The sequence below is a fragment of the Synchiropus splendidus genome, chromosome 4 (assembly GCF_027744825.2).
Source record: "Synchiropus splendidus isolate RoL2022-P1 chromosome 4, RoL_Sspl_1.0, whole genome shotgun sequence".
Classification (NCBI taxonomy): Eukaryota; Metazoa; Chordata; class Actinopteri; order Syngnathiformes; family Callionymidae; genus Synchiropus; species Synchiropus splendidus.
In genome coordinates, this window is record NC_071337.1 from 23,878,760 (window position 1) to 23,899,634 (window position 20,875).

Consider the following 20,875-nt stretch of genomic DNA (forward strand, 5'->3'; position numbering starts at 1 on the left):
GAAATTCAGTGCTCTATTTCTTAGATCACAACAGGATTTCTGTCAGAATGTTTGAATCCTGTCGCCACCTATGTAGCTTAACAACCCATTTAAGCTGTTAGCATTTCAAAGCAAAAGCCAGCCTTCATGTTAGGATTTTTCACTTTGACTTGATTTCTCTTTAGAGCGTTAGCGTCTTGAAGGTGGCTTAAGGCCTGGATGTATCTCTGATGATAAAACTCAGTCGAGCAGTTTCGATCGTCACTGTTGACTCATTACTGCTCTAGATCGCAGTTAAGACATTAAGTCAAGAAGCAGTGCGGTGAAGAAAAAATGTGCCTCTGTGAGTCACTCACCTAAAAATACATCAGCCATATTCCTACCGTTCTGCTGGGTTACACTGACCCTGTGAGTCACTGCTTCTGCTGGAAAGGTTTTCGGAAGTAGCCAGCGTTTAGAGGTTCTCTGTGATCAGTGCATGTTTGTCAAAAGAAGGTTTGGAGCTGACAGAAGACAGGTGACCGTGGCTGTGCTCTCCCAAAGTGATGTGAAAAGGAAGTGGATTGATTTCAAAATGGTAAAAACAGAGTTGTTTTGAGTCTGCTCTGGCAGGCTTCAATCACATTGAGAAAATTGATGTACAATATTTCCATCACAAAGGGTGTATAAATGTACTATATATATTTTCTTTGCAAAATGTTAACAGATGGAAAAGGAATTGTATGAATGATTAAACTTTATTGAAAGGTTTACTGCACTTTATTCCACAGTCAGTGTTACAAACTTGTCATAAGAAAGAAGGCCTAAGGACAATAAGGGATTCAATTGTAGGATTAGGTCTTCTGTAGCAGGGCGAGTTTCTCTCTCAAAAACTAGGAGAGGCTTGTTTGACTAATCTTATGTTGGTAACATCCAACACTGTGGGTTTAAATCGTGGATGTGAGTTAATATTTCTGAGAGTACATGCTTTTTGATCTGTGCTTTGCTGACCAGTATAACAGGGCAGGGTAACCACAGTTTTTACAATCCTAAAATATAACACTGTGGATGGAATAAATTCTGGTGGATTCATCAACACTTTGGACTGTGCAGCATTTTTGTTCAATTATATTAAATTGAAGGATGTTTTCTTTAGTCTTTTGTGATGCGTGGTAGTGACACATTTTTCAGTTGTGTCTCTCATTCGTATAATCTGTGAGCAGCAGCGTTTCTGTTTCCACTTCCTCACCGGCTGGATGTCGAGAATGATTTGTCGTTTTTCACTCCTCATCCTCCTCCTTCTCCTTGCTTCTGTTTATCATTTCTCTCTGCTGCAGCCAGAAGATGGCATGGTTTGTATGTAGTCTCAAGCTGAATATGAGGGCCGCCATGCTATTAATAGCCTCGCCATGCTTTTCATAACTGTGTAAATAAACGATTGCTTGCCAGGCAAAATCACAAGGCGATCTCAGTCTGGTGAACAAACAGCAAAGCAACGATTTGTTGTTTGGGGCTCAGGATTTTCATCAATTCTGGGTCCACTTTCTCACAGCCGAAACAGGTTCCTGATAGATTTTTTTTTTTGTCAGCAAGGAACTGATCATAGGCATTTACTTCTCACACAGGTCTTTTATTGCCGGGTCGCACAGTCCGTTAGTCATCTGGATAGCAGCGCCAGTCACTGTGCAGTTTTGTGAAGGCAGTGACGCGCTCTGACTGGATAAAAAGCTGCGTGCAAGGAATCAAAAACAAGGGGGACCAAGAGGCCTTGAATAAAATGTTTCATGTGGCCTTCAAAGGAAGAATCATGTTTGCTTTATGACATCTCTACACAAATAATACGCCAAGTTGCCTGGCTACTGGAGTGAAAAGGAAAATTGTAACTCAGTCAATATTCAACAAGAAACATGGAATATATCAAGTTGGGCAGTGCTGTAGTCTTGAATGATTTCCTATGAGTCATATTAACATACTTATCCATGTCAACAAAAAGGTCCTCTGTTCCACTTGTAACCCATGATGGTCAAAAGTATAGTTTGTCCAGTTGCATTGAGCTGCACTGTCATGAGGGTTTGTGGTCAACATTGAGATTGGGGTGATTGTTTCCAGCTGCATGATTCACACACAAATGAGTCAAGACTTACCATACTTCTGAGGCATTGCGTAATTTGCAGCATTCCATATTTTGCTGTTGAATGCTAAATATTATAATTATGTGGCCTCACATCGAGCAGTCTGTCTTTATGCTTGACTCCTTGCACCAGAAGTTGTTTCCTGAATATGCTTGGGAAATAAAATGTGCTTGTCCTTCAGTTTTTGAGCAGCCAGCGAAGAGTGACTCCTAATAAACAAGACTTCACTTAGCCGCTTCCAAGGTTGCCGACTGACAGTCGTAAACAGAATGCCTTTTTTAAACTAAGTTGTTCAAAGTTTGACTGCAGATGGACTGACCGTGGACTTAAGAATTTCCCCACTGTGGTACCAATAAACCTCATGTAATCTAGTCTAATAACAGATTTGGCCTTTAATTTGAATCTGATTCTTCAGCACTCTGTGTTGACTGTTCAGGGGGACTTCTATCATAATGCATTACATTTTCAATCTTAATTTCAAGTAATCGTGTTATGTACTATTAAAATGTATTTTATTTAATGAATTATTGACATTTGTTTGTCATTCAGCTTTAAGTAATTAACGTTGTCTTGGTCAAGCCAGTTCTTACTCACAGTCAAACTGGAAGAAATTGGCATTACCAAGTTTTATGAGGCAAGAATATTTGATTTTAGTAAGGTATTTATACCTTCTCAATGTACATACACACCGTATACTATTGGAATACACAAACCTTTCTTGCATTGTGCAGCATCTTGAGAGCTGCTGATAAACATCCAGTCACATTGAAAGTTAGAAAGCTATTTTAATGTCACCGAGGCAGCACACTTGAGCAGCCTTTCACATGTGAATATGTGCGTCTTTATTTTAAAGCGTGGAGAAGGAAGTCTGTTATATTTGGCACGTTGCTACGGAAACAAGCCTTCATTTAACCACTTTTGTTACCTCTCTCTCACACTTGGAACAAACTGTGCCAATGTTTTTATTTCTCAAATATCACTTTGATGTTGAGCTCTGGTGTTGGACAGGAAAAGGATAGACACATGGCTTGAATGTTTTTTTTTCTTCCTAAATAATCAGAGATTGTAATGGTAATCCCTCATTTTCTTAAGCAGCGATTCAGATGACCATTGACTAATGTGCAGTGAACAGAGCACTTGCTGTGGGGAGACAATATGGATAGAAGGAAAGCAGTCCCTCTAGGCTGCAGCACCACTTTAATTGGGTTAATTTAGCCGTTTAGTGTGATGGTGCCGTAGGCCACTTCCCAAAAAGTCTTCCATACTTGTGACAAAAAAGCAAAATAGTGGCAGTAGACCGGCCTTTATTGCTTTCTCCCGGGTATTTCTGTCCAGTGCCTATTTATTTTAATTGCTTTTCAGTATTTGTCAGCATCTCTGTTTACTTCTCTGTGGCCTTAGATAAATCAGCAATAATTTGCAAATTAATTTGAATGCGACTAAAGTCGCTGAAATATCAGGCTTTTAACAGCAAACTCATTTAAATTTCTGCACACGTGAAGGCAAAGCAGATGGCAGACGGTGTGGAGAGTATGTTGAAGGAATTAGAAGACACACGCCAGCTTCGCAGGCTGCTGGACGTAGGACAAGTTCCCACTGATCAGAGAGTTCTGTTGGCCTTTTAATGAAGTGATCATCGATGAAGTGACCTGAGAAGGAGACCAGTGCTTGTTTGACTTCAGAACAATCTGCTTGTTGTTTTTAAGCTTCCAGTGAGACCAGAGACAACCTAATAAATCTAAATCTCCTTGTCATTTGCCTGCCAGAATTTTATTTTCTTCAAATGTTTCCTTTATTAACAAGTAAAAGCATAACATTATTGTGAGATGCCGGGCTACTTCCTCTTGTCCCAGCATTTATTCACTATCACTAGTCAGAAGTGTATTGGTCAGTCAAATCTGCCACAGCTAAATTTGGACACGTTTCCATTTCATCTCGCAACATGAGCGAAATAACAGAGCTCACTGTCGGTCTGATCAGCTGCTGGGGATGAACAGAACAGAAACTCTTCTGACTGGCTCTGACACACATTATTAGACTATTCCAAGTCTCTTTCCTCTTCTGCTCTGGTTACGTCAGAAAGCTGCTGATAGCTGATGAATTCAACTCCTGCTGAGTCTCCACAAGAAAATTCTTTGAAATCAAAAAGACTGAGTGAGAAAATTGCTTCCAGTGTGGAAATGAGTGTTCACAAACGGCCAGTGGAAATTGGAAGCTGGTGGATCACGATGTTCTTGAACATTAGAAGAACGCTCAAAGCCTGGAGGAAACCTGAGCACTCCAGGGGAATGTACATGTTTTCCCAAGTTGAGAGAATGGACACCAAATATTTCCTGAGAAGGAATATGGGTGGCAGGCCACTGTTGTTTTTTTTAGAAACATAAATGCTGTTGTTTATTTTCTGGGTCGGAAGTCACCAGAGGCTAAAAGAGGGACTCTGGGTGGCTGATGCCTGAATAACATTCAATATAACATGTCTTTATCAAGTATGATTCTTGCAGTTCAATTTCATTAGTGCCATTAGTCACATGGCAGCAAGCAGTCTCAACAGCATTGTATTACACTGGTTTGCTGATATAGTTAAGAGTGCTGTGAGATTGTTCTGAAAGAGATAAGCAATTGTATCTTCCATAGTTGATTCTCTGCTTCTTGAGTTAATTATATGATTATCATAATGTGCCATGTGATTCATTTTTCAGAATGTCTCTCCTAGGATATAATATTGAGCAAAGAACAACAGTCTTTTCTTTTAAGATTCCCTTTAGAAATTGTATTGATCATCATAAATTAGTAGCAAGGCTGAGTTTTAAGGGTGGATTTATCAATGTGAATTGATTTTCCCGTGTGTGAGACGATATTGGAATGGTCAAATGCCAAAATCTTTCTACTGTCAATACTACAGGCTGTTGTTTGAACCAAAATATAAGCATTTGCCTTTTTAGTGAATATTGTACAATTGCAAACATAAGTGTGTGCTTGCTTCTTGTGATACGGTTCACTTGTTTTATGCATTGGATGAATCTTTCTCTCAGTGCTGCGTCCCTGAATTTTAACGTGTTTCTACAAAGACATACATCACACAGTATACACACTTTTTTTTGTAAATTTAAAATAAGTCAGAGGGTCCTACAAGTTACAGCGTTGGTTCTCTGATAATCTCTTCCATGTTCAAGCCAAACTGGTTGAAATTGACAGAAATATCCATCACCAAATACAACTCAAAGTCCTTGAGAATTGAATTGATTTGGGAAATTTGAATCAATACATAGCTCTATAAGTAAGCTACTATAAATAAGTATACTTTCTTGTGGAGCAGTCAAAATATCTTTGTTTTTCATTAGCAGTAATCAACTGGAATCCCTCTAGGCTGCAGCACCACTTTAATTGGGTTAATTTAGCTGTTTAGTGTGTTTAGTGTTTAGTGATTTCATTATTTTCTTTTATTACAGCGATTCACTTTGACAGGGTCTTACTAAAATATTTGCAAACTAATAAACAATGGTGATGGTGAGAGCTGCTTGTTATTCTTTTTATTTAATTCACATTCTGTATAAGAAGGCAACATCTTTCAAAATAAAATAAAAAAGATATTTTTCACTTGGTTGTCATTCCTAACATGTTTAGCAAATATCAGAGAGATTTAAGTTTTGTTTGTGAAAAATAAAATGATGGCATCTTTGACTCTTACCAAACATGGCTCCCCATCTTAAGCTTCCAAAATGAAGTCTTTCTCTACTATACAGTGACCAAAGGTGGACATTTATGAAGAGATGTGTCAGCTGACATTTTGGTGATAGTATAGCTTCTTATTTTTTGATACTTGGTATCTGCATCATCATCTTCATGGCTATTGTCTGCCTCTGACTCTCTATTCTCAGCATCATATGTAGCTTGGTTGCCTGACATTGTTGTCAGCGCACTGTAACCACTGGTCACAAAGTGAAAAAACCTAGCTTTTCCCCCCCAAGCTGCTGCAGCAGCTGCTGGCTCAGTGTAATTACGGAGCAGATTCGGTATCGACAGACGTCCTCGCTGAGTCTCCAGTAGTCGCCTTTGCTGCATCTAAGTGGCTGTTTCTCTCTCTGAAACTTAAAGATGTTAGAGCTAGAAGGCTAATTGAACTGCAGCCAGTTGAAACATGCTCTTCACCACGCTGGTCTCCGATGCAGTCACATCATGTACTACAGTACCTCCTTTGTATACACCCCTCACACCTATTTTTATGATTTAGCTTTCAAATTGCATCACCATGTTTGTGTTTTAGACTTGTTCATTTAGCTAGCCAGTTCATTATTCAGATGCCACTTGCATGTTAAGAGGTAATATTATGTTCATCATTGCGATCAACTAATGAATTGGTGGAGTTTAACCATTGGTGGGTGATCAATTCCTGCAAGTAGAATTTATTTCTGTTAATTTCCCAAAAGCGAATTATTTTCATTGCATATTAGCAGACATTTTGCAGGCTCTTAAGGCCCACTTTCAGTCTACTTGGGGAAGTTTATACTCAAGGCTTCATCGAACCGGGAACAAAATGAAGTTCAATGGTAAAATCTACTCGCTAACATAATTTTTTACATTTACCGCGACATGTTGATTTAGGAAGTCAAATCTAGGCTATCTCTATGCAAGTCTCTTATCTGTGATGATGGTTCTTCCATAGTCAGTTATTAAACAAATTTATTGTAGTAACAGAATTGTTATCAGTTCCAATTCCACTTGATGCTGATCAGAAATGCTTGTTTCAGCCCGTCCTTAAATGAGATTGATGAGAAGTTGTCTCAAAATGTGGTTTTCATGTGCATGTTTAACAGTCTTCAGGGAGGACAGGGATGGAGAGAAATGGACAGGTGGCTGTCATTTCCCATGAGTCCATGTGATTTCAGTAGTTGGAGATGATGGTCGCCAGTTCGCCAAACAGCTCTGCTTAAGTCTCCCCAGACAGTCTTCTGTCCAAACAAGAATCTAGAATGAGCAGTTTGTGCTCCATGTGAACAGATGTTCGGCTATAAATGTTGGAGAAACCCTTCTCCTCGTTCTGTTGCATTGGGAAATCACAAGGAAGCTGTTTTACTAAAATATATTGATCGACTGGAAGCATGATATTATGGGAGGTAATAAATTGTTAAAACAATTATGCCAAAATGAATCTCTGTTGTATTATGGTGAGGGCAGGTAGAAAATAGACACAATATTGTACAATTGCAAACATAAGTGTCTGCTTGCTTCTTGTGATATGGTTCACTTGTTTTATGTATTTGATGAATTTTTCTTTCAGTGCTGCGTCCCAGAATTTTAATGTGTTGCTATCAAGACTTGCATCACTCTGTATTCCCACTTTTTATAAGTTTGATTTTTTTCAGCAGTCGCTGGGTCATCAAATAAAATCAGAATCTTTGTAATTACTAATGTTATTATTGAGCGTTTTCCTGAATTGAACGTATTTATATCCACAATCATGAAAAAAAAAACCCTCCAGTATCTGAGCGGTTTCTCTCGCAGCAGCTGGAGCGGGTGATAAATCAGCTGATCAAAGACACCGCATCTGCAATCTCATTGGGACAGCTCAGGTGCTCGGGTGGATCTAATCAAATCAACGGCGTGAAGTTTCTGATGTTAAAAGTACAATGAAAACTATGATCATGAGCTATGAGTCACTTGATGGCATAGATGGAATTCACCAGTTTGGAATAGTTTCAAAATGGACGTGGTCTGCCACTAACCATTAAGATGCTTCATCTTTCTAGTCTATAGACACTGCTGTATAGCGGACTTGTTCGCGATATAAGCGACAACTTTATGGCAGACAACAGCAACCCAGAGTTAACACATTTCAGAAGGAAAACAACGAAAATAGTGGCAGTGCAAATGCTAAAAAATGCTTCCGTTGTCACGGAAAAATAGAGCTGAAATATGCAGCTATTATGAGAAACCATGTTAGCCATGGATGTTAACCCACGACTGCTAATGGTATGGGGAAGCCTAAATAACTATTGTTATTTTATTATTATTGAAAGTGACAGAGTCTGTGTGCCGGCAAAGGATCTATGGCCAGTTTTGGTCGTGAGAAAATCTCAGGTTTTGCCACCGGTAAAGACATGAGAGCCACGAAACACACTGCCATCTCTCAGACTCTTCACAGTAAATGTTATGCCTGCACTAGCAATGAAAGCAAAACAAACATAAGTGTAGAAGAGTTGTAGGACCTTTTTACTGGAATGCTGTGAGTAGTTTCGTGGTGTGTGAGAGACAAAAACGGTTACAAACAGCTTAAAATTTGCTGTGAAAGGTGTGTGTCCTTGGAATGTGGAGGTGTCAGAGCCTCTGGCATTTTCTACAACAGATTGGACTATGTCGACTTGTTCCAGCACTAAGATTGACTGAGACTAATAACAATAAAAAAAAAAAAATAGTTAAGGCAGTTTAACTATTTAATGGCTTTTTCATTTGGAGCAAACGGCTATCTTAGTTGTTGAAAGAAGTTTTGTTTTTGTAGATTTTCTTTTTTTTTTTTTTCATCGTGGATTATCTGATTTTTCTTTGAAGATGGTGTAATTGACTTATTTGTTATTCACCAACAACTTTTGAAAAATGTCACTGAATATGAGGGATAGCAGCAGAAACTAAGTTGTTAATGTAGGAAATGTCTCAAGCTCTGCAGTTTGTTAATCTCGCTCTGATGCAATGCTGCTCTACTCCAGAGTAAATCTGATGTGAAACGCCACTGATAAATTTCCCCAGTGTGAAGTGTGATGCATCCTCAATGAAGCTGTTTATCTGTGGACTCGTCCGAACCGCCCGCCCTGCTGATGTAACCGCACTCCGCTCACTTCCTCACATCTCCTGATGCTTGAACGCATCTGCTTGATTGCAAATGACAGATGAAGCTTGTCGCAGATGTTCTTGTGTAGATAAAGGACAAAAAAATCTGTATCCCACCATCATTTATCTGCTCATGTATGACTAGTTACTGTACTGGCATTCTGTGGTTGGAACAAAGGCACATCTTGCATCACATGAAAACCTGCCCTTTCCTTGTAGTCTCAAATACTTTCTGGATATTGGATATATTATTTATGTTCTCTTATGTTCCCCATTGGTGTATATGGGGAATTTAACGTGGGTGTTGGGAATTACCCAGAAGATTGTCATTTCTTATAAGTTGTACTATATGAGAATTAACAAACAAATGTTTTTGTGTTACAGAATCAAACGTTGTGCAAAGGTCTCAATGAACTTCAAAACGGACAGGTAAGTTTCATCTTTCTGTTTTTATGAGATCGTATGTGCATGTTACCGTTTGCACAAAATTCATGTTTCTCATAATCACTACACAGTTTAATTTATCTCCATCACCTTGTGGAACCTTTATCAGTCCTTAATTTATACTCACCTATATTTGTACCTTTATTGTAATTCCTTTTTTTACTAGTGATTTTTGTTTTTTTCTTGCTTAGTTTTATTGTTTTCTCTTGGAATTTTTTTTTTTTTTTAAATGAAATGCATTGAGAAGGAGAGGCATGGACATGATGGATGAAGAATGTTGAGATGGTGATACCAAGTGGAGGAGGAGAGGAAGACAACCATTGAGGTTCAGGATCAATGACGACATGATGAGGCTAGGTGTGACAAGGGGAGATTCTCGAAATGGAGGAAGTTGTGACAAACCCTGATGGGACATGCTGAAAGAAGAAGACTCAATTAAAATGGATCAGATAGTTTCATCTTCTCTTCCTACATTAGAGTACATGTGAGGTTAACTTCCTTTGAAAACGTCTATCTGCATTTGGGAGACAAAAAGTGATTGTCCTACCTCAGATTGAAAAAGTCGACGGAGCAGTTTCCCACTCTAAAGTGACAGTAAGCACTTGTGACTGAGGGAAAGTGCTGAAGAATGACTCTTTGGCGACTTTCACAGAGAAACAAAAGAGCAAACACACCAGCAGAGATTCATTACATGTCAGTTTCATTTCAGAGCTGTGCTTCATTTACTGTTGAAGGCAATGTCGATGCATGGACTTTGCTTTTTTGGTTTTGCACATACATTCTTTCTCACAGTGCAAAGTGAAAGCATTTGCATGTGCGTGCTGAAGAGTAGGTAAATGTTTTGTGTGGAAATTCTTTGGTGAAAAAAATGAAGTGATCTGGATATCTTACTGAAGCTATAGTTGACTTTTTTTATTCTTTACGGTATTTACAAATGAGATATCAACTTCAGAATTTGTTCCTATGTTCAGTGATCGGTGGTGTGACTCTTGTCTCTGGATGCTGAATTCTCAATGAAATTTGGACTCTGTTTGACCTCAGTACGAGTTTTATAATCTAACACCAGGCTTAACTCTTCCATGAATCAATCTGTGTCTGGTTCACGACCTTCTCTCAGCTATACACGTGCAGAGTCAGGCATGTCTGGCCTTGCCGAGCTCCGTAATAGCGTTCTGTTCGGCGGTCCACCATGTCTGCCACTAAATCACCACCTGCTGTGGGCAAATTAAATATTGACTTCTGGTATTGACTGGTAGATCTAATTTGAAGTGATTGTGGATGAGCCATAATGGTGTGGAAAAGAGTCAGAGGAGGAGCAGGAGGGGAGTTGGGGAGGAATGGTGCAGTTGGCTTTAATGGTGGCCACTTGTTAAAAGCTCTGTAATTGGCTGTTTGCTGAGAATCATGGCATCTGTGAGAGAAGTTTCAGTAGACACCTCAAAGCTGCTGATGTTGCAATGGAAAGTATTAAGAGTGTGCTTCAGCTTGAAATATACGATTTGCTTAGTGAGAGTGTGATATTGACCAGCACTGATCATTGATTGTTGTATTTTTGAGGACACTCTCATGTTGGCTATCTGTTGGAAAACGGTCCATATACTGTACTACCAAGTGACGGAGACAGACTATACTGTTGTGAGCTGTAAAACCTAATGCTGTCATTCCTCTAGTTCACTTTGACATGCCTGCTGCCGTAACCTGCGAAAACACTCATCTCTGGTGCAGACCTCATCCGTCCAGAGCTGCAGGGTCAATATTTGCACATCGTCCCAAACCAAACACGTGATATTGGAAGCCGTCACACTTGGTGAGGCGCGAAGGCAGAGGAGGCAGATAGAGAGCAGCTATGGAACTCCACACCTCCTCCACAGAGTGATGGGAAGCTTTAAAGCAACAGAATACAAAAAACAGGCTGTATGACAAAATGAGAGATACTCTTGGACAGTCAACCATCTATTAATTTAGTAACTCCTAATACCTCTCTTCTACACTTGTTTCGTGGTTAGAAAAAAAAGTGGTAAAAATAAGTGTTGTTGCTGTTGTTTTGGTGATTTTCTCCGTGGGCAGTGCATAGTGTAAAAGACAGATGGATGTTTGGGTTCGGTTTTGCCATGGATGGTGCTCCTTGACAGCACCATCAATGAAGGGAAGAGCCACATTAGGTGGAATATGTGACACTGCAAGTAAATTAGCAGAGAGCTTGCATCGCAACCTCACCACTTGGAACGTTGGACAGGGAAGGAAAACTTTTCACTCCATTGAAATTCCTATGCGTCGTGGAACGTGGAAGGCTTGGTTGCAAAGATATAACTAGTTTAGGGATTCGAGAATCTGTTTAAATTCTAATTCTGCAAAACATGTTTTTTTATCTGTGAGGCAGTATTTTTTTCTGTCTCAGTCTTCAAATTAATACGAAGTTACTTAAATCATCTCTTGTGTTTAAATATGAATTAGCATTGTCCAACAGCAGACTTTACCCGAAGATCTTTTCTGTGCTGTTCCATTGTCCAGACTCCGCCCCTTGTGTGTCTCCACATCAGTGTATGTGTGTGTCTGCGTTATTAGGAGAGTGTTGGGATGTTTCCTCGCTGCCCGGGGCCGTCGCCCCCTCAGAAGAGGGGGGTTGGGATGGGGACGGAAACCTTCTTTGTCCCTGGAAGCCCCCTGGGTAACTGCAGGAAGTTCTCAAATGTCTCTGTAGACATACAGACATGCTGATGATGCGAGCAGATGTTCACTTGTTTCTCTCTTTTTTTTTTTCTAAAAGTGAAAGTTAATGTGGAACTAAAACTCAGATTTTTTGGTAAGTCATGAAGAGCTGTTTTTAAGTGTCCTCCTCCAGTCAGCGTGTCCCACTGCAAATCAGAAACATTTAAAATTGAGCTGTTTTTAGATCAATAACTTAAGCCTCACAATATGGATTCTATTTTCAAATATTTAACCCAAATATGAGAAATCTGTTTTTTTTATTGGTTAGTCCACATTTTCCTCAATATTATATATTATTATTATAGTCTTTCCATATTGCATTGGCAAAATATTAGGTATAATGTTGCTCACACTGTTTACAGTGTTAAGCTTTATCTATTAAATACTTTTTTTCTTTCATTTTCCATATATGCATGCATAGCTGCTCACCAAAAGCAATTTATGTAACAGTTTATAACTTCATTATGACTCGACAAACCACGGTCAGTGGGTTGATCTCAGGTTTCTAACTGTGGACCTGAAGCGAAAGTAAGAATATATATAAATATGTCAAATCCAGTCAAAAACAACTGCCAAAATATCTGCTTGGATTTTTACCAGGACTTTGTGACTCTAAGTAGCAATGGGAAAATCTTACAAGGAACTAATATAATTAATTATTACTTAGTAATTGATTAATTTTTTTGGCAGTGCCTCTGTTGGCAACTCGCAGAACTACACTTTCAGGTGCTACATTTTCATCTGCAATTGTTCCAAGGATTTGTAAAGTAAGCTCTAGTCTCAGTGTGTGTTCGTTCTTTGTGACTACATCTGTCCGCCTCCATTGTTTGTGAGGGTCCATCTGCTGGCCTTCAGCTATGCCCCTCCTCCCCCTCAGACTCACCCACGCCTCCTCCTCTCTGTCTGTGGGAGGCCAGCTGTCCCCCCCCTCCTTCACTCCATCATTCTGAGCGGAGAAACCTTTGAGAACAAAGTTGAAAAGGTCTTAACTTGCCGGCCTGTCAGACACTTTTGCAGTTCTGTTTTAATTCGCATTTGAATAGCTGAAGAGAGCTAGTGGATTTGTGTGTGGGTTATGGTTGATGCCGATGTCATGTGAGAGTTTGATAGTAGGCTTGCATTTTTTTCTATTGTCTGTTGCATAATGAAATGAGTATATACTTAAAGATGAAATGATGGTGAGAAGCACAGACAAATGGGGTAGCAAGCCTGTTTTGTCAAACATTTACTGATTTTAATTATTTTTTTGGATCAATAGTTTGATGTCAGCAGCGAGCGCTGATCAATTTGAAGAAAGTTCTCATGGTCTTGGATTGTCTGACATTTCAGTGACCATGTAGTTTAGCTTGTTCTAGTTGGTGGTTTGTTACTTTGTGAATGACTGTTATCACCATGTCATGTAAAATGTGAAATTAATGTCGCTGGTGATAGTCTTCATACTGTTTGATTTTTAACATGCCTGCATTGAATGATGTTATTTTAGGGAATGCATAAACTGTGAAATACAAAAGTATCATGAGAAGATGGGTTACAGTCATGAGTCATAATCAATGTTTTTCAGTTCAGTTGTCAGTGTCAGTTTCCAGCATTGTGATTCAGAAAAAAAATCTCTGAGCTCTTTAAGCTTCTCTGTATACTTGAAATCATGACTTCCAGACTTTGACATTTGCTTCAAAAATCAAACCACCAGAGGTTGAGTCTTAAACTCTGTGTATCGTCTCATTTTGCTCAACAGATGTCTTTAATCCTGCTAATCCAACATGTTAAATGCTTGTTTTCTTTGCAACGGACGCATGGCTTTGACCCAGGCACTGTAGCCCCCCTGCAGGCCTATTGGACCCCCTCACATTTTCTCGTTCTGGTCTAGAGCTCAGATCTCCTTGCCACAGTGCCAAGTGGAGCCTGAATTAATAAATGTGCCATATGTGAAGTTATTTACGACAGTGAGGGTAAACGCTGGCTGGGAGGACGATTCTCAAATTTATGCTCGATTTGTCCTTCAATCATGTTCCTCCTTCAGAGCACAAACTATACGGATACAATTCAAAATGCCATTATCCTGGAGTTCCATAAAGTTACTTTATAGACGTTTCCTTTCAGGATTATGTCCACATAAAATGTGATTTTGTGGGTGAAAGTCTGTGCGGCCAAGTTTCTTGTTGTGTTGTCACTTGTGCTAACTTACTCAGCGAGCCTCGGTGTCTAATGCCTGACAAAGCCAAACCGACCAAACCAAACTTATAAATTAGTCATTTGGTGAAATCATTCTCTTAAATAACTTTAAAAGAGTTTGCTGAATCACGTTCTCGGATGACTTAACTCTGACATGAATAATTGCTGTCCTCAAATGACTTAAAAAGTTACCCCGAATGACTTAATCCCTGCTCTCTACAACTGCTGTCCGCCAAATGGCTTCAGATCATTTCAATATCTCCAGCAGCATTGACTTATTTTAATCTTCATTTAATCAGAAACTTATTGACTGATATTTTTCTCAAGAGAGAACAGGGAGGAAGTTCTCCTGTGCCAATGGAAAAACACCAGGAGTATAATTGATGAATCAGACCAGTGTCTCAGTCTGAATTACAGGGTATATCACTGGCAAGAAAAATATCTGTTTTAAAACACATGTGAAACTCAACTGCTCTGCCAGGTTATTAAATCTGCCAAGGTGCTAATGTTTTATGGTTGCCTTTTTGTGTTCAAATCAACTTGTAAAATGATGAAGAAATAGGATGAGGAACCAATGATTTAATTTTTGGCAGTGATCTGGATAACCATGTGGATCCAGGAATTTTTAAGATGATTCTTTTATCATTCTGAGATGGGACCGTTTTCAGCTGTTGTTCCAGATTGGGATTTGGATCCAGGATTTTTTTGAAGGATACTTTGTCATTGGGAGATTGTGTTGGGGTGGACTGAAGCTGCTTGGCGGAGCTTTGCACTCTCTGTGTGCTTTTTTAAGTTCTATATGTGAAAAATAAATTCATTGGAGCACTACAAAGTGGGTCACGTCTACTAAGAGGGCCTCTCCTATGCTGGATATTGTGGTTACATTTCTGGTTACAAGAGTGCCAGTTGTGGACTTACATGACATTGATGCTATTAACTGCTTGACACCCCTGAGTAAGACTACGTCTTGAAACTTTTAATGAGTGTAACTGTTTAATACAACCTTTGTTATTTATTACAGTGAAGTCATATCATTCACAAGATGACATTGTTTGCAATTGTTTAACCGCAGGTGTTGATTGAAAATATAGTTGAAAGTGCCCAATTGTGGAGCTATCTGATCACCAAGGTCGGTCTGATGTGTTAGATTCGATTAGATTGCAGTTAGATTTATAAAAATATCCTCTGGACTTCATCTTAGTCACTTGTCGGGATTAAGATCAAAGATCGAGATCCAGCGCGGCTGGAGGGTGGTCATCCAAATGACTCTAGGAATAAATCTCCTGCAACCCTGTAGGGAAAGGAGTTTGAGGTAGTTGTAGTTCTGCTTGAGAATATAAAGCAAAGTTAAGATTGGAAGTTTCCATAAAGACAAATGAGATCAGGTTTGGTTTGAATTGGTGTCAGATGGCAGATGACTATCAGCAGTTCAGTAGTTCAGGTCAGATTTAATCTTACAAGTCTGTTAAATGTCCCTGTGATTTCTTTTCTTATGTTGGTCTTGTAAACTATCATTAAGTTGCTCACTACTGAGATGATTTTGTTTCTCTTGCCAATGTGTTTGCTCAACAAGTATCTGATGTTGGTATACTTTTTAAATCATAGTTTTATATTGTATCACTGGTAATGCTTGTTTTTATGCTCATATAACCTCTGACAAACAATAGAACAGAATAGACTGCCTTTTACTGTCATTGCAATACAACTCTCAAGTCACAAGACTTCAGACTGAAGATCAAGATTTGAGATGGCATTTAATCAACTTCTTTGCTGGTCTTTCAGCTCTTCTTACTTCATCGATTACGCAGGTGTAAAAAAAAAAAAACAAATCTGCCTTTCTCCACTCACCAATGAATGTACTCTATAACCTTTCAATGCTTTTTCATAGCGTAACTAATTATCAATATTCTTGTCATCTACTTGAAGCGCAGGTTCTAACAAGGAACTAGCCTGCAATGCAGCGAAGACTCTAGACCAAGTTTCATCCCTGCAGTTGCTCAGCCCTGCCATTGTTAGCATTTCTTTTTTGGATGCTTATGAAAGTTATTTTAGGTATTTTATTTGTTGGTCACTACTCTCCATGGGATAAGATGGCATTCTGAGTAATCTGTGTTAAGACAAGTGTATGCAAACGGTTCTAGAAAGGGCCTTAGTGTTTGCAGGTTTTTTTTTTCCTCAACCAACCAAGCACACACAGTTTAACCAATAAACTTATTACACTCTTATGACACCGTGTAGGAGATGGGTTGGAACAAAACCCACCGCGGCTCTTCCAGAAAGGAAAGGAATGGAGTTCATGGGAACTTTTGTGAGGGTTTATAACAGCTTAAAAAAAGAGTGATTAAAATGAATTTGTTTCTGCCGAGTAGATTATCCTCTACCATTAAGGGGAAAAATATGGCTTGATGATCTGTGTTTTGATTTGTTTTTGAAGTGCCTCTGGTCAAAAGCTATATTTTTTGCATTATCCAGACAACAAAAAATTGCATTCCAAAGTTGTAGAAACAAGACAGAAAGAACAACATAATCTTCTCTCAGATGTGGAAAAATATAGCTCTATATAATACAATGACAAAGCAAATAAAGTTAATAGAATCATGCAATAATCTCCATTCATCTGACTGAGATCAAGTTGGAACTGACGCTGTATTGGAACTGGTTAGCTTGGTGGCTAATGCTACCAACAGACGCTGTGATCCATAGCGAAAGTTTCCAGAAACACCAACAAACGACCAGGATCATCGATGAGTTTTATAAATGCACTGAAGAGAATGCACACTCAATATTTCGGACAGATCCAGGACATGGTGACCTCTGGCGGCCTACAAGGCGCGGCGTGTCCATATTTAATTAAGAAACAGGGTGAGTGGCAATAATCGAGGTCGACCAGAAATCTTACACGATTATTAATTAAGGTGGATTTATCACCGCGTTTGCCACGTGTTCTTCAAAATATTGACACCAAGTAGCGGTGAAACTACTGGGCGTGAAAAAGTCCCACCCTGCATGTAGCAGGCAGCAAAATTAAAAAGCACAAACTGCGACTGCGTTTCGATTACCTCCAGTGATCGTCATGTGATCCCTTACGCACCATGAGAGGAGCGGAAATTGACAGGAAGCAGCCAGGGAAACGTGATAACACTTCGAAGCGATGGCCGTGCAACTTTCAAACCAAACCAGAGAGAATCTCAAGCCGCTGCTTCTTTCGTTTTACTCTCTGCTCGTTGTTTACATGCGCGGTGCTGTGTTCCTGCTGGGCCGACTCGACTGTGATGGTGTGATGAGTCTCTATAGCAACATTTCTGAGAGCTGCAGACGTGAAATAAATGAGAAATCTCTCTCTCGCCGCTTCTGTTGGCCTTCAAATCCGACATCACTTCGAATCACAGAGACGTGAACAGCAGTTTATCTGGTAATGAAAGCAGTGGGGTGTTTTTCTGCCAATGCACAGGTTTAATCGTTTATTTTTATTGACAGCGTCACTGGTGAGAGTCACAACAGCCTCGACTACCTTTCGCTTCTCCGCAAATCACTCACTCTCTGTGACTTCAATGGGTTGAACATGAAGAAATAGTCGCCACTCTTTTAAACCTTGGTTTGTGCTACGCTGCCGATCATGAAACCTAATTAGCTCACTCTGGTGATTGAAATCGGTTCCGGCGGAGACTTCTTTCAACTGTTTCCTTTTGAAACTTCTTCTTGTTATAAGAAGATAAGTTAATGATTATTTTTACCGTCGCGACACTATTTCATGTTTTTGGCTTTTGGTCCTGCATTTATTAACTGAAGAATGCAACTGTGTTAGCATGAAGGGAACACAGATCAATTTCACATCATTAAATCTCAACTATTTTTCAAATTTCTAAATTCCTCTGTTGTCATGCACAGAGCTGTGTTGTCCCCCCATGAGTGGCTGGGAATGGGTTTTGCTTGTTGAGGTTGAGGATACCTAGGACTCTTGTAGCAGAGGATCAGTGGTGGATCCAGTAAGACCTCTGATTCATGTCCCTGTTGGTTGCCTGCCATTGGTCTCACTGGGGAAAATGCTGGCACTGCAACATCTGGACTTGGTATGACTTGGTCTCCATGGCAACCCTAAGCCAAGCTTTGGCCCAGGCCAGACCATGTTGTGTGTCTCTCGGTGATAAGCTTCTGTGCTGCCAAGGGGGTTTACTGGACTTGCCTTCTCTGGTGCTTGTAATGGGTTTTTTACACTGAATTTGTCACTTTATTCTGATCTGTGAGGCATAGAACTCACTTATTGTAAACATTTTGGTTTACATTTGTGACTTTTTACATTTGACTGGTTTGCTTTAAGTTTTACGTTCTGGCAAGTTCATTGTCAGTTTACGTGTCTATAGTCATACAATTTTGAGTTTTCAATCACAGGTGTACTTTTGGGAGATAGTAGTTGGTAGTTTCACATCATTGTTGAAACTGACTCTCTGGGTTTTTAGCATAAAAGGTTTAGTACACTGCCTGTACTTCTCCGTCATTGGCTCATGATCCTTTACAAAGGGATTCCATCCTTTCTGGTTTGTTTCAAATGCTCTCATGCTACAATCCCACTTCTAACACCGTAGCTGCTTTTGTACTGCAGTCCAGGCGCCGGGTTTAGTAGGTCAGTTTGGTCATTTAGTGTAGGATGATCGACTCCTCCCGGAATTTGGACCTAGGTTGAAAAACCTGTAACATTATCAGCTTTTTGTCAGATTCTGTGAAACTGTATTTATATATTGATGCGGACAGGCTGCACCAATAAACCCCAAAATGTTCTGTCAGTTTGAACCCAAAAATACATATAAATCAAGTGTTACCCCTTGAGTGCAGAGAGTGCAGCCTTCTGCATGTATACAGTCCAGCCAGACATCGCAGTGGAAATTTTTCAAATGCAGCCTCAGTTTAAAACATGTCGATGAAATAACAGAAATGCTGACACCGTAAATCATAATTTAAACCAACCAGCACAGCAAGACGATCACTTCTTCCTATAATTTTATAAGCATTTTTGTTCTTGTGATCATCTACTGTTGTGGCTAACTCAATGCACACACATTAAAAACATGGTCAGAGAACACAGAGGAGACTTTGCTATTGTTTTGGAGTCATTCTGTTTCATATTTCATTGCACTGAGGAAGGGGGCGAGCAGCAGAGCAGCAAATCAATGGTGGGCTACTACCAGCCTTTCCTGGCAGTAGGAAAACGCCCACAGTCATCCTGCGTTCAGTATATTTGGAAGATTCTGGTGTTTATAGTATGACTGAAGTACATTTGTCAGTGCTGAACAGGCCTCAAACTTTGGTCTCCTGACTGAAAGTCTACACAGAGGCCTTGACAAAACAGGTTGCTGTGTAAATACACAGAACCGTATTTAAATACAATTCCTCTTTGAGTCGGCATGAGCTACTTCATGAGTGCGATTGAACATTTCTGCACCTGCACATAAGCCTGAACGAGTTAGAGAAATGTGAATCGATTCTTGTCTGGCTTTTAAACCAGCTGTAGTTTCAGCCAGGGCATCGTACATGTTCTCCAGGTATAGTTGCATTATTAAATGCACAGTGTGAGGCATGTAGAGCTGTAAGTACTATGATGAGAGTACAGCAGCAAAAGCGGGTCGGAGGTAAAACTACACTTTCCAGACTTGTGATCTCAGCTCATGCTCGCTCAGTAGTTTTGAACTCCGCCACATGGATCCTCTCCACACAGATCGCCACTAGCACTGGGGATTGCTGGCTGAGGGAGTTTGTTAATTGAAACTGTGGGAGCAGATAGACGAGTCAGCTGGAACCAGAGCTGCACGACTCTAACATCTTCAGCAAATCAGTTGGGAGAAGGAGAAGCCACGTTCACATGGCAGTGCTGCGTCCCACCTGACCTGAGAACTTTTTTTTATTTGGATTTGGTTGGCATATATGCTCAGAGCTGGTGCTATGTGTATTGGTGTTGATGCCAGACCATAGTTATTGAATCTAAAATATGAAGTCATGAATGAAAGTCATGGATGGAAATCGTGGCTCTGAGTGATTCTTGTCTGCTTCACGATGACATTTGGCAGCTCACAGATGAAGAGAACTTTTCTCCCCTAAGTGAGTTGTTGCTTGTAAAATTGGCCTATTTCCACCAGGGTTTCTTCAGTGTGGATGAAAGTGGATCTGATCAAAGCCGCCTGGTCTAATTTACCTGTTTGTGGATAAAAAGCCTCGTTAAGACTTTGCCTGCTCCTCTCCTGAGGGCAGTGTCGCCCAGAATGCACCTCTCCGATGGTGATCTGTGCACGAGGCTGCATGCTGATCACCCTTTCCTCACAAAGACCGTCACGTTTCTCTCTGTGCTTATACTTTATTTGACAGGCAACAAATAGCTGCTCTTGAGCGTTAAGTCAGCTGCTTGTCGATCAAGGAAAAGCAGTTGGACACTCCTCTTGTCTGTGTCTTTTTTTACACTCGGTGTACATTAGCAGCTTCTGCTTGCTCTGGAAATCTATACCTGGGTGCTGCAAGTGCCATTATCACCTTCCTGAGATGGACTTGTGCGAACAGGCAGGTGACAAAACAATTGTTAAAGGGAGCAGCTCCGAGGGAGCAGATTCTCACATGTCGATGACTCTTTTGTTTATTTCTATTTGAATCTGATT

General features: G+C 40.0%; 1 protein-coding gene across 3 annotated transcripts in view; it reads left to right on the forward strand.

Annotated features, from left to right (window-relative positions):
* Positions 1-20,875, forward strand: part of phf21b (PHD finger protein 21B) — a 49,343-nt gene that overhangs the window by 16,302 nt on the left and 12,166 nt on the right. For all 3 annotated transcript variants that reach the window (XM_053863171.1, XM_053863172.1, XM_053863173.1), the window contains exon 2: positions 9,297-9,341. In XM_053863171.1, the coding sequence (XP_053719146.1) occupies positions 9,297-9,341 (45 nt within the window). The remainder of the gene's footprint in view (positions 1-9,296; positions 9,342-20,875) is intronic.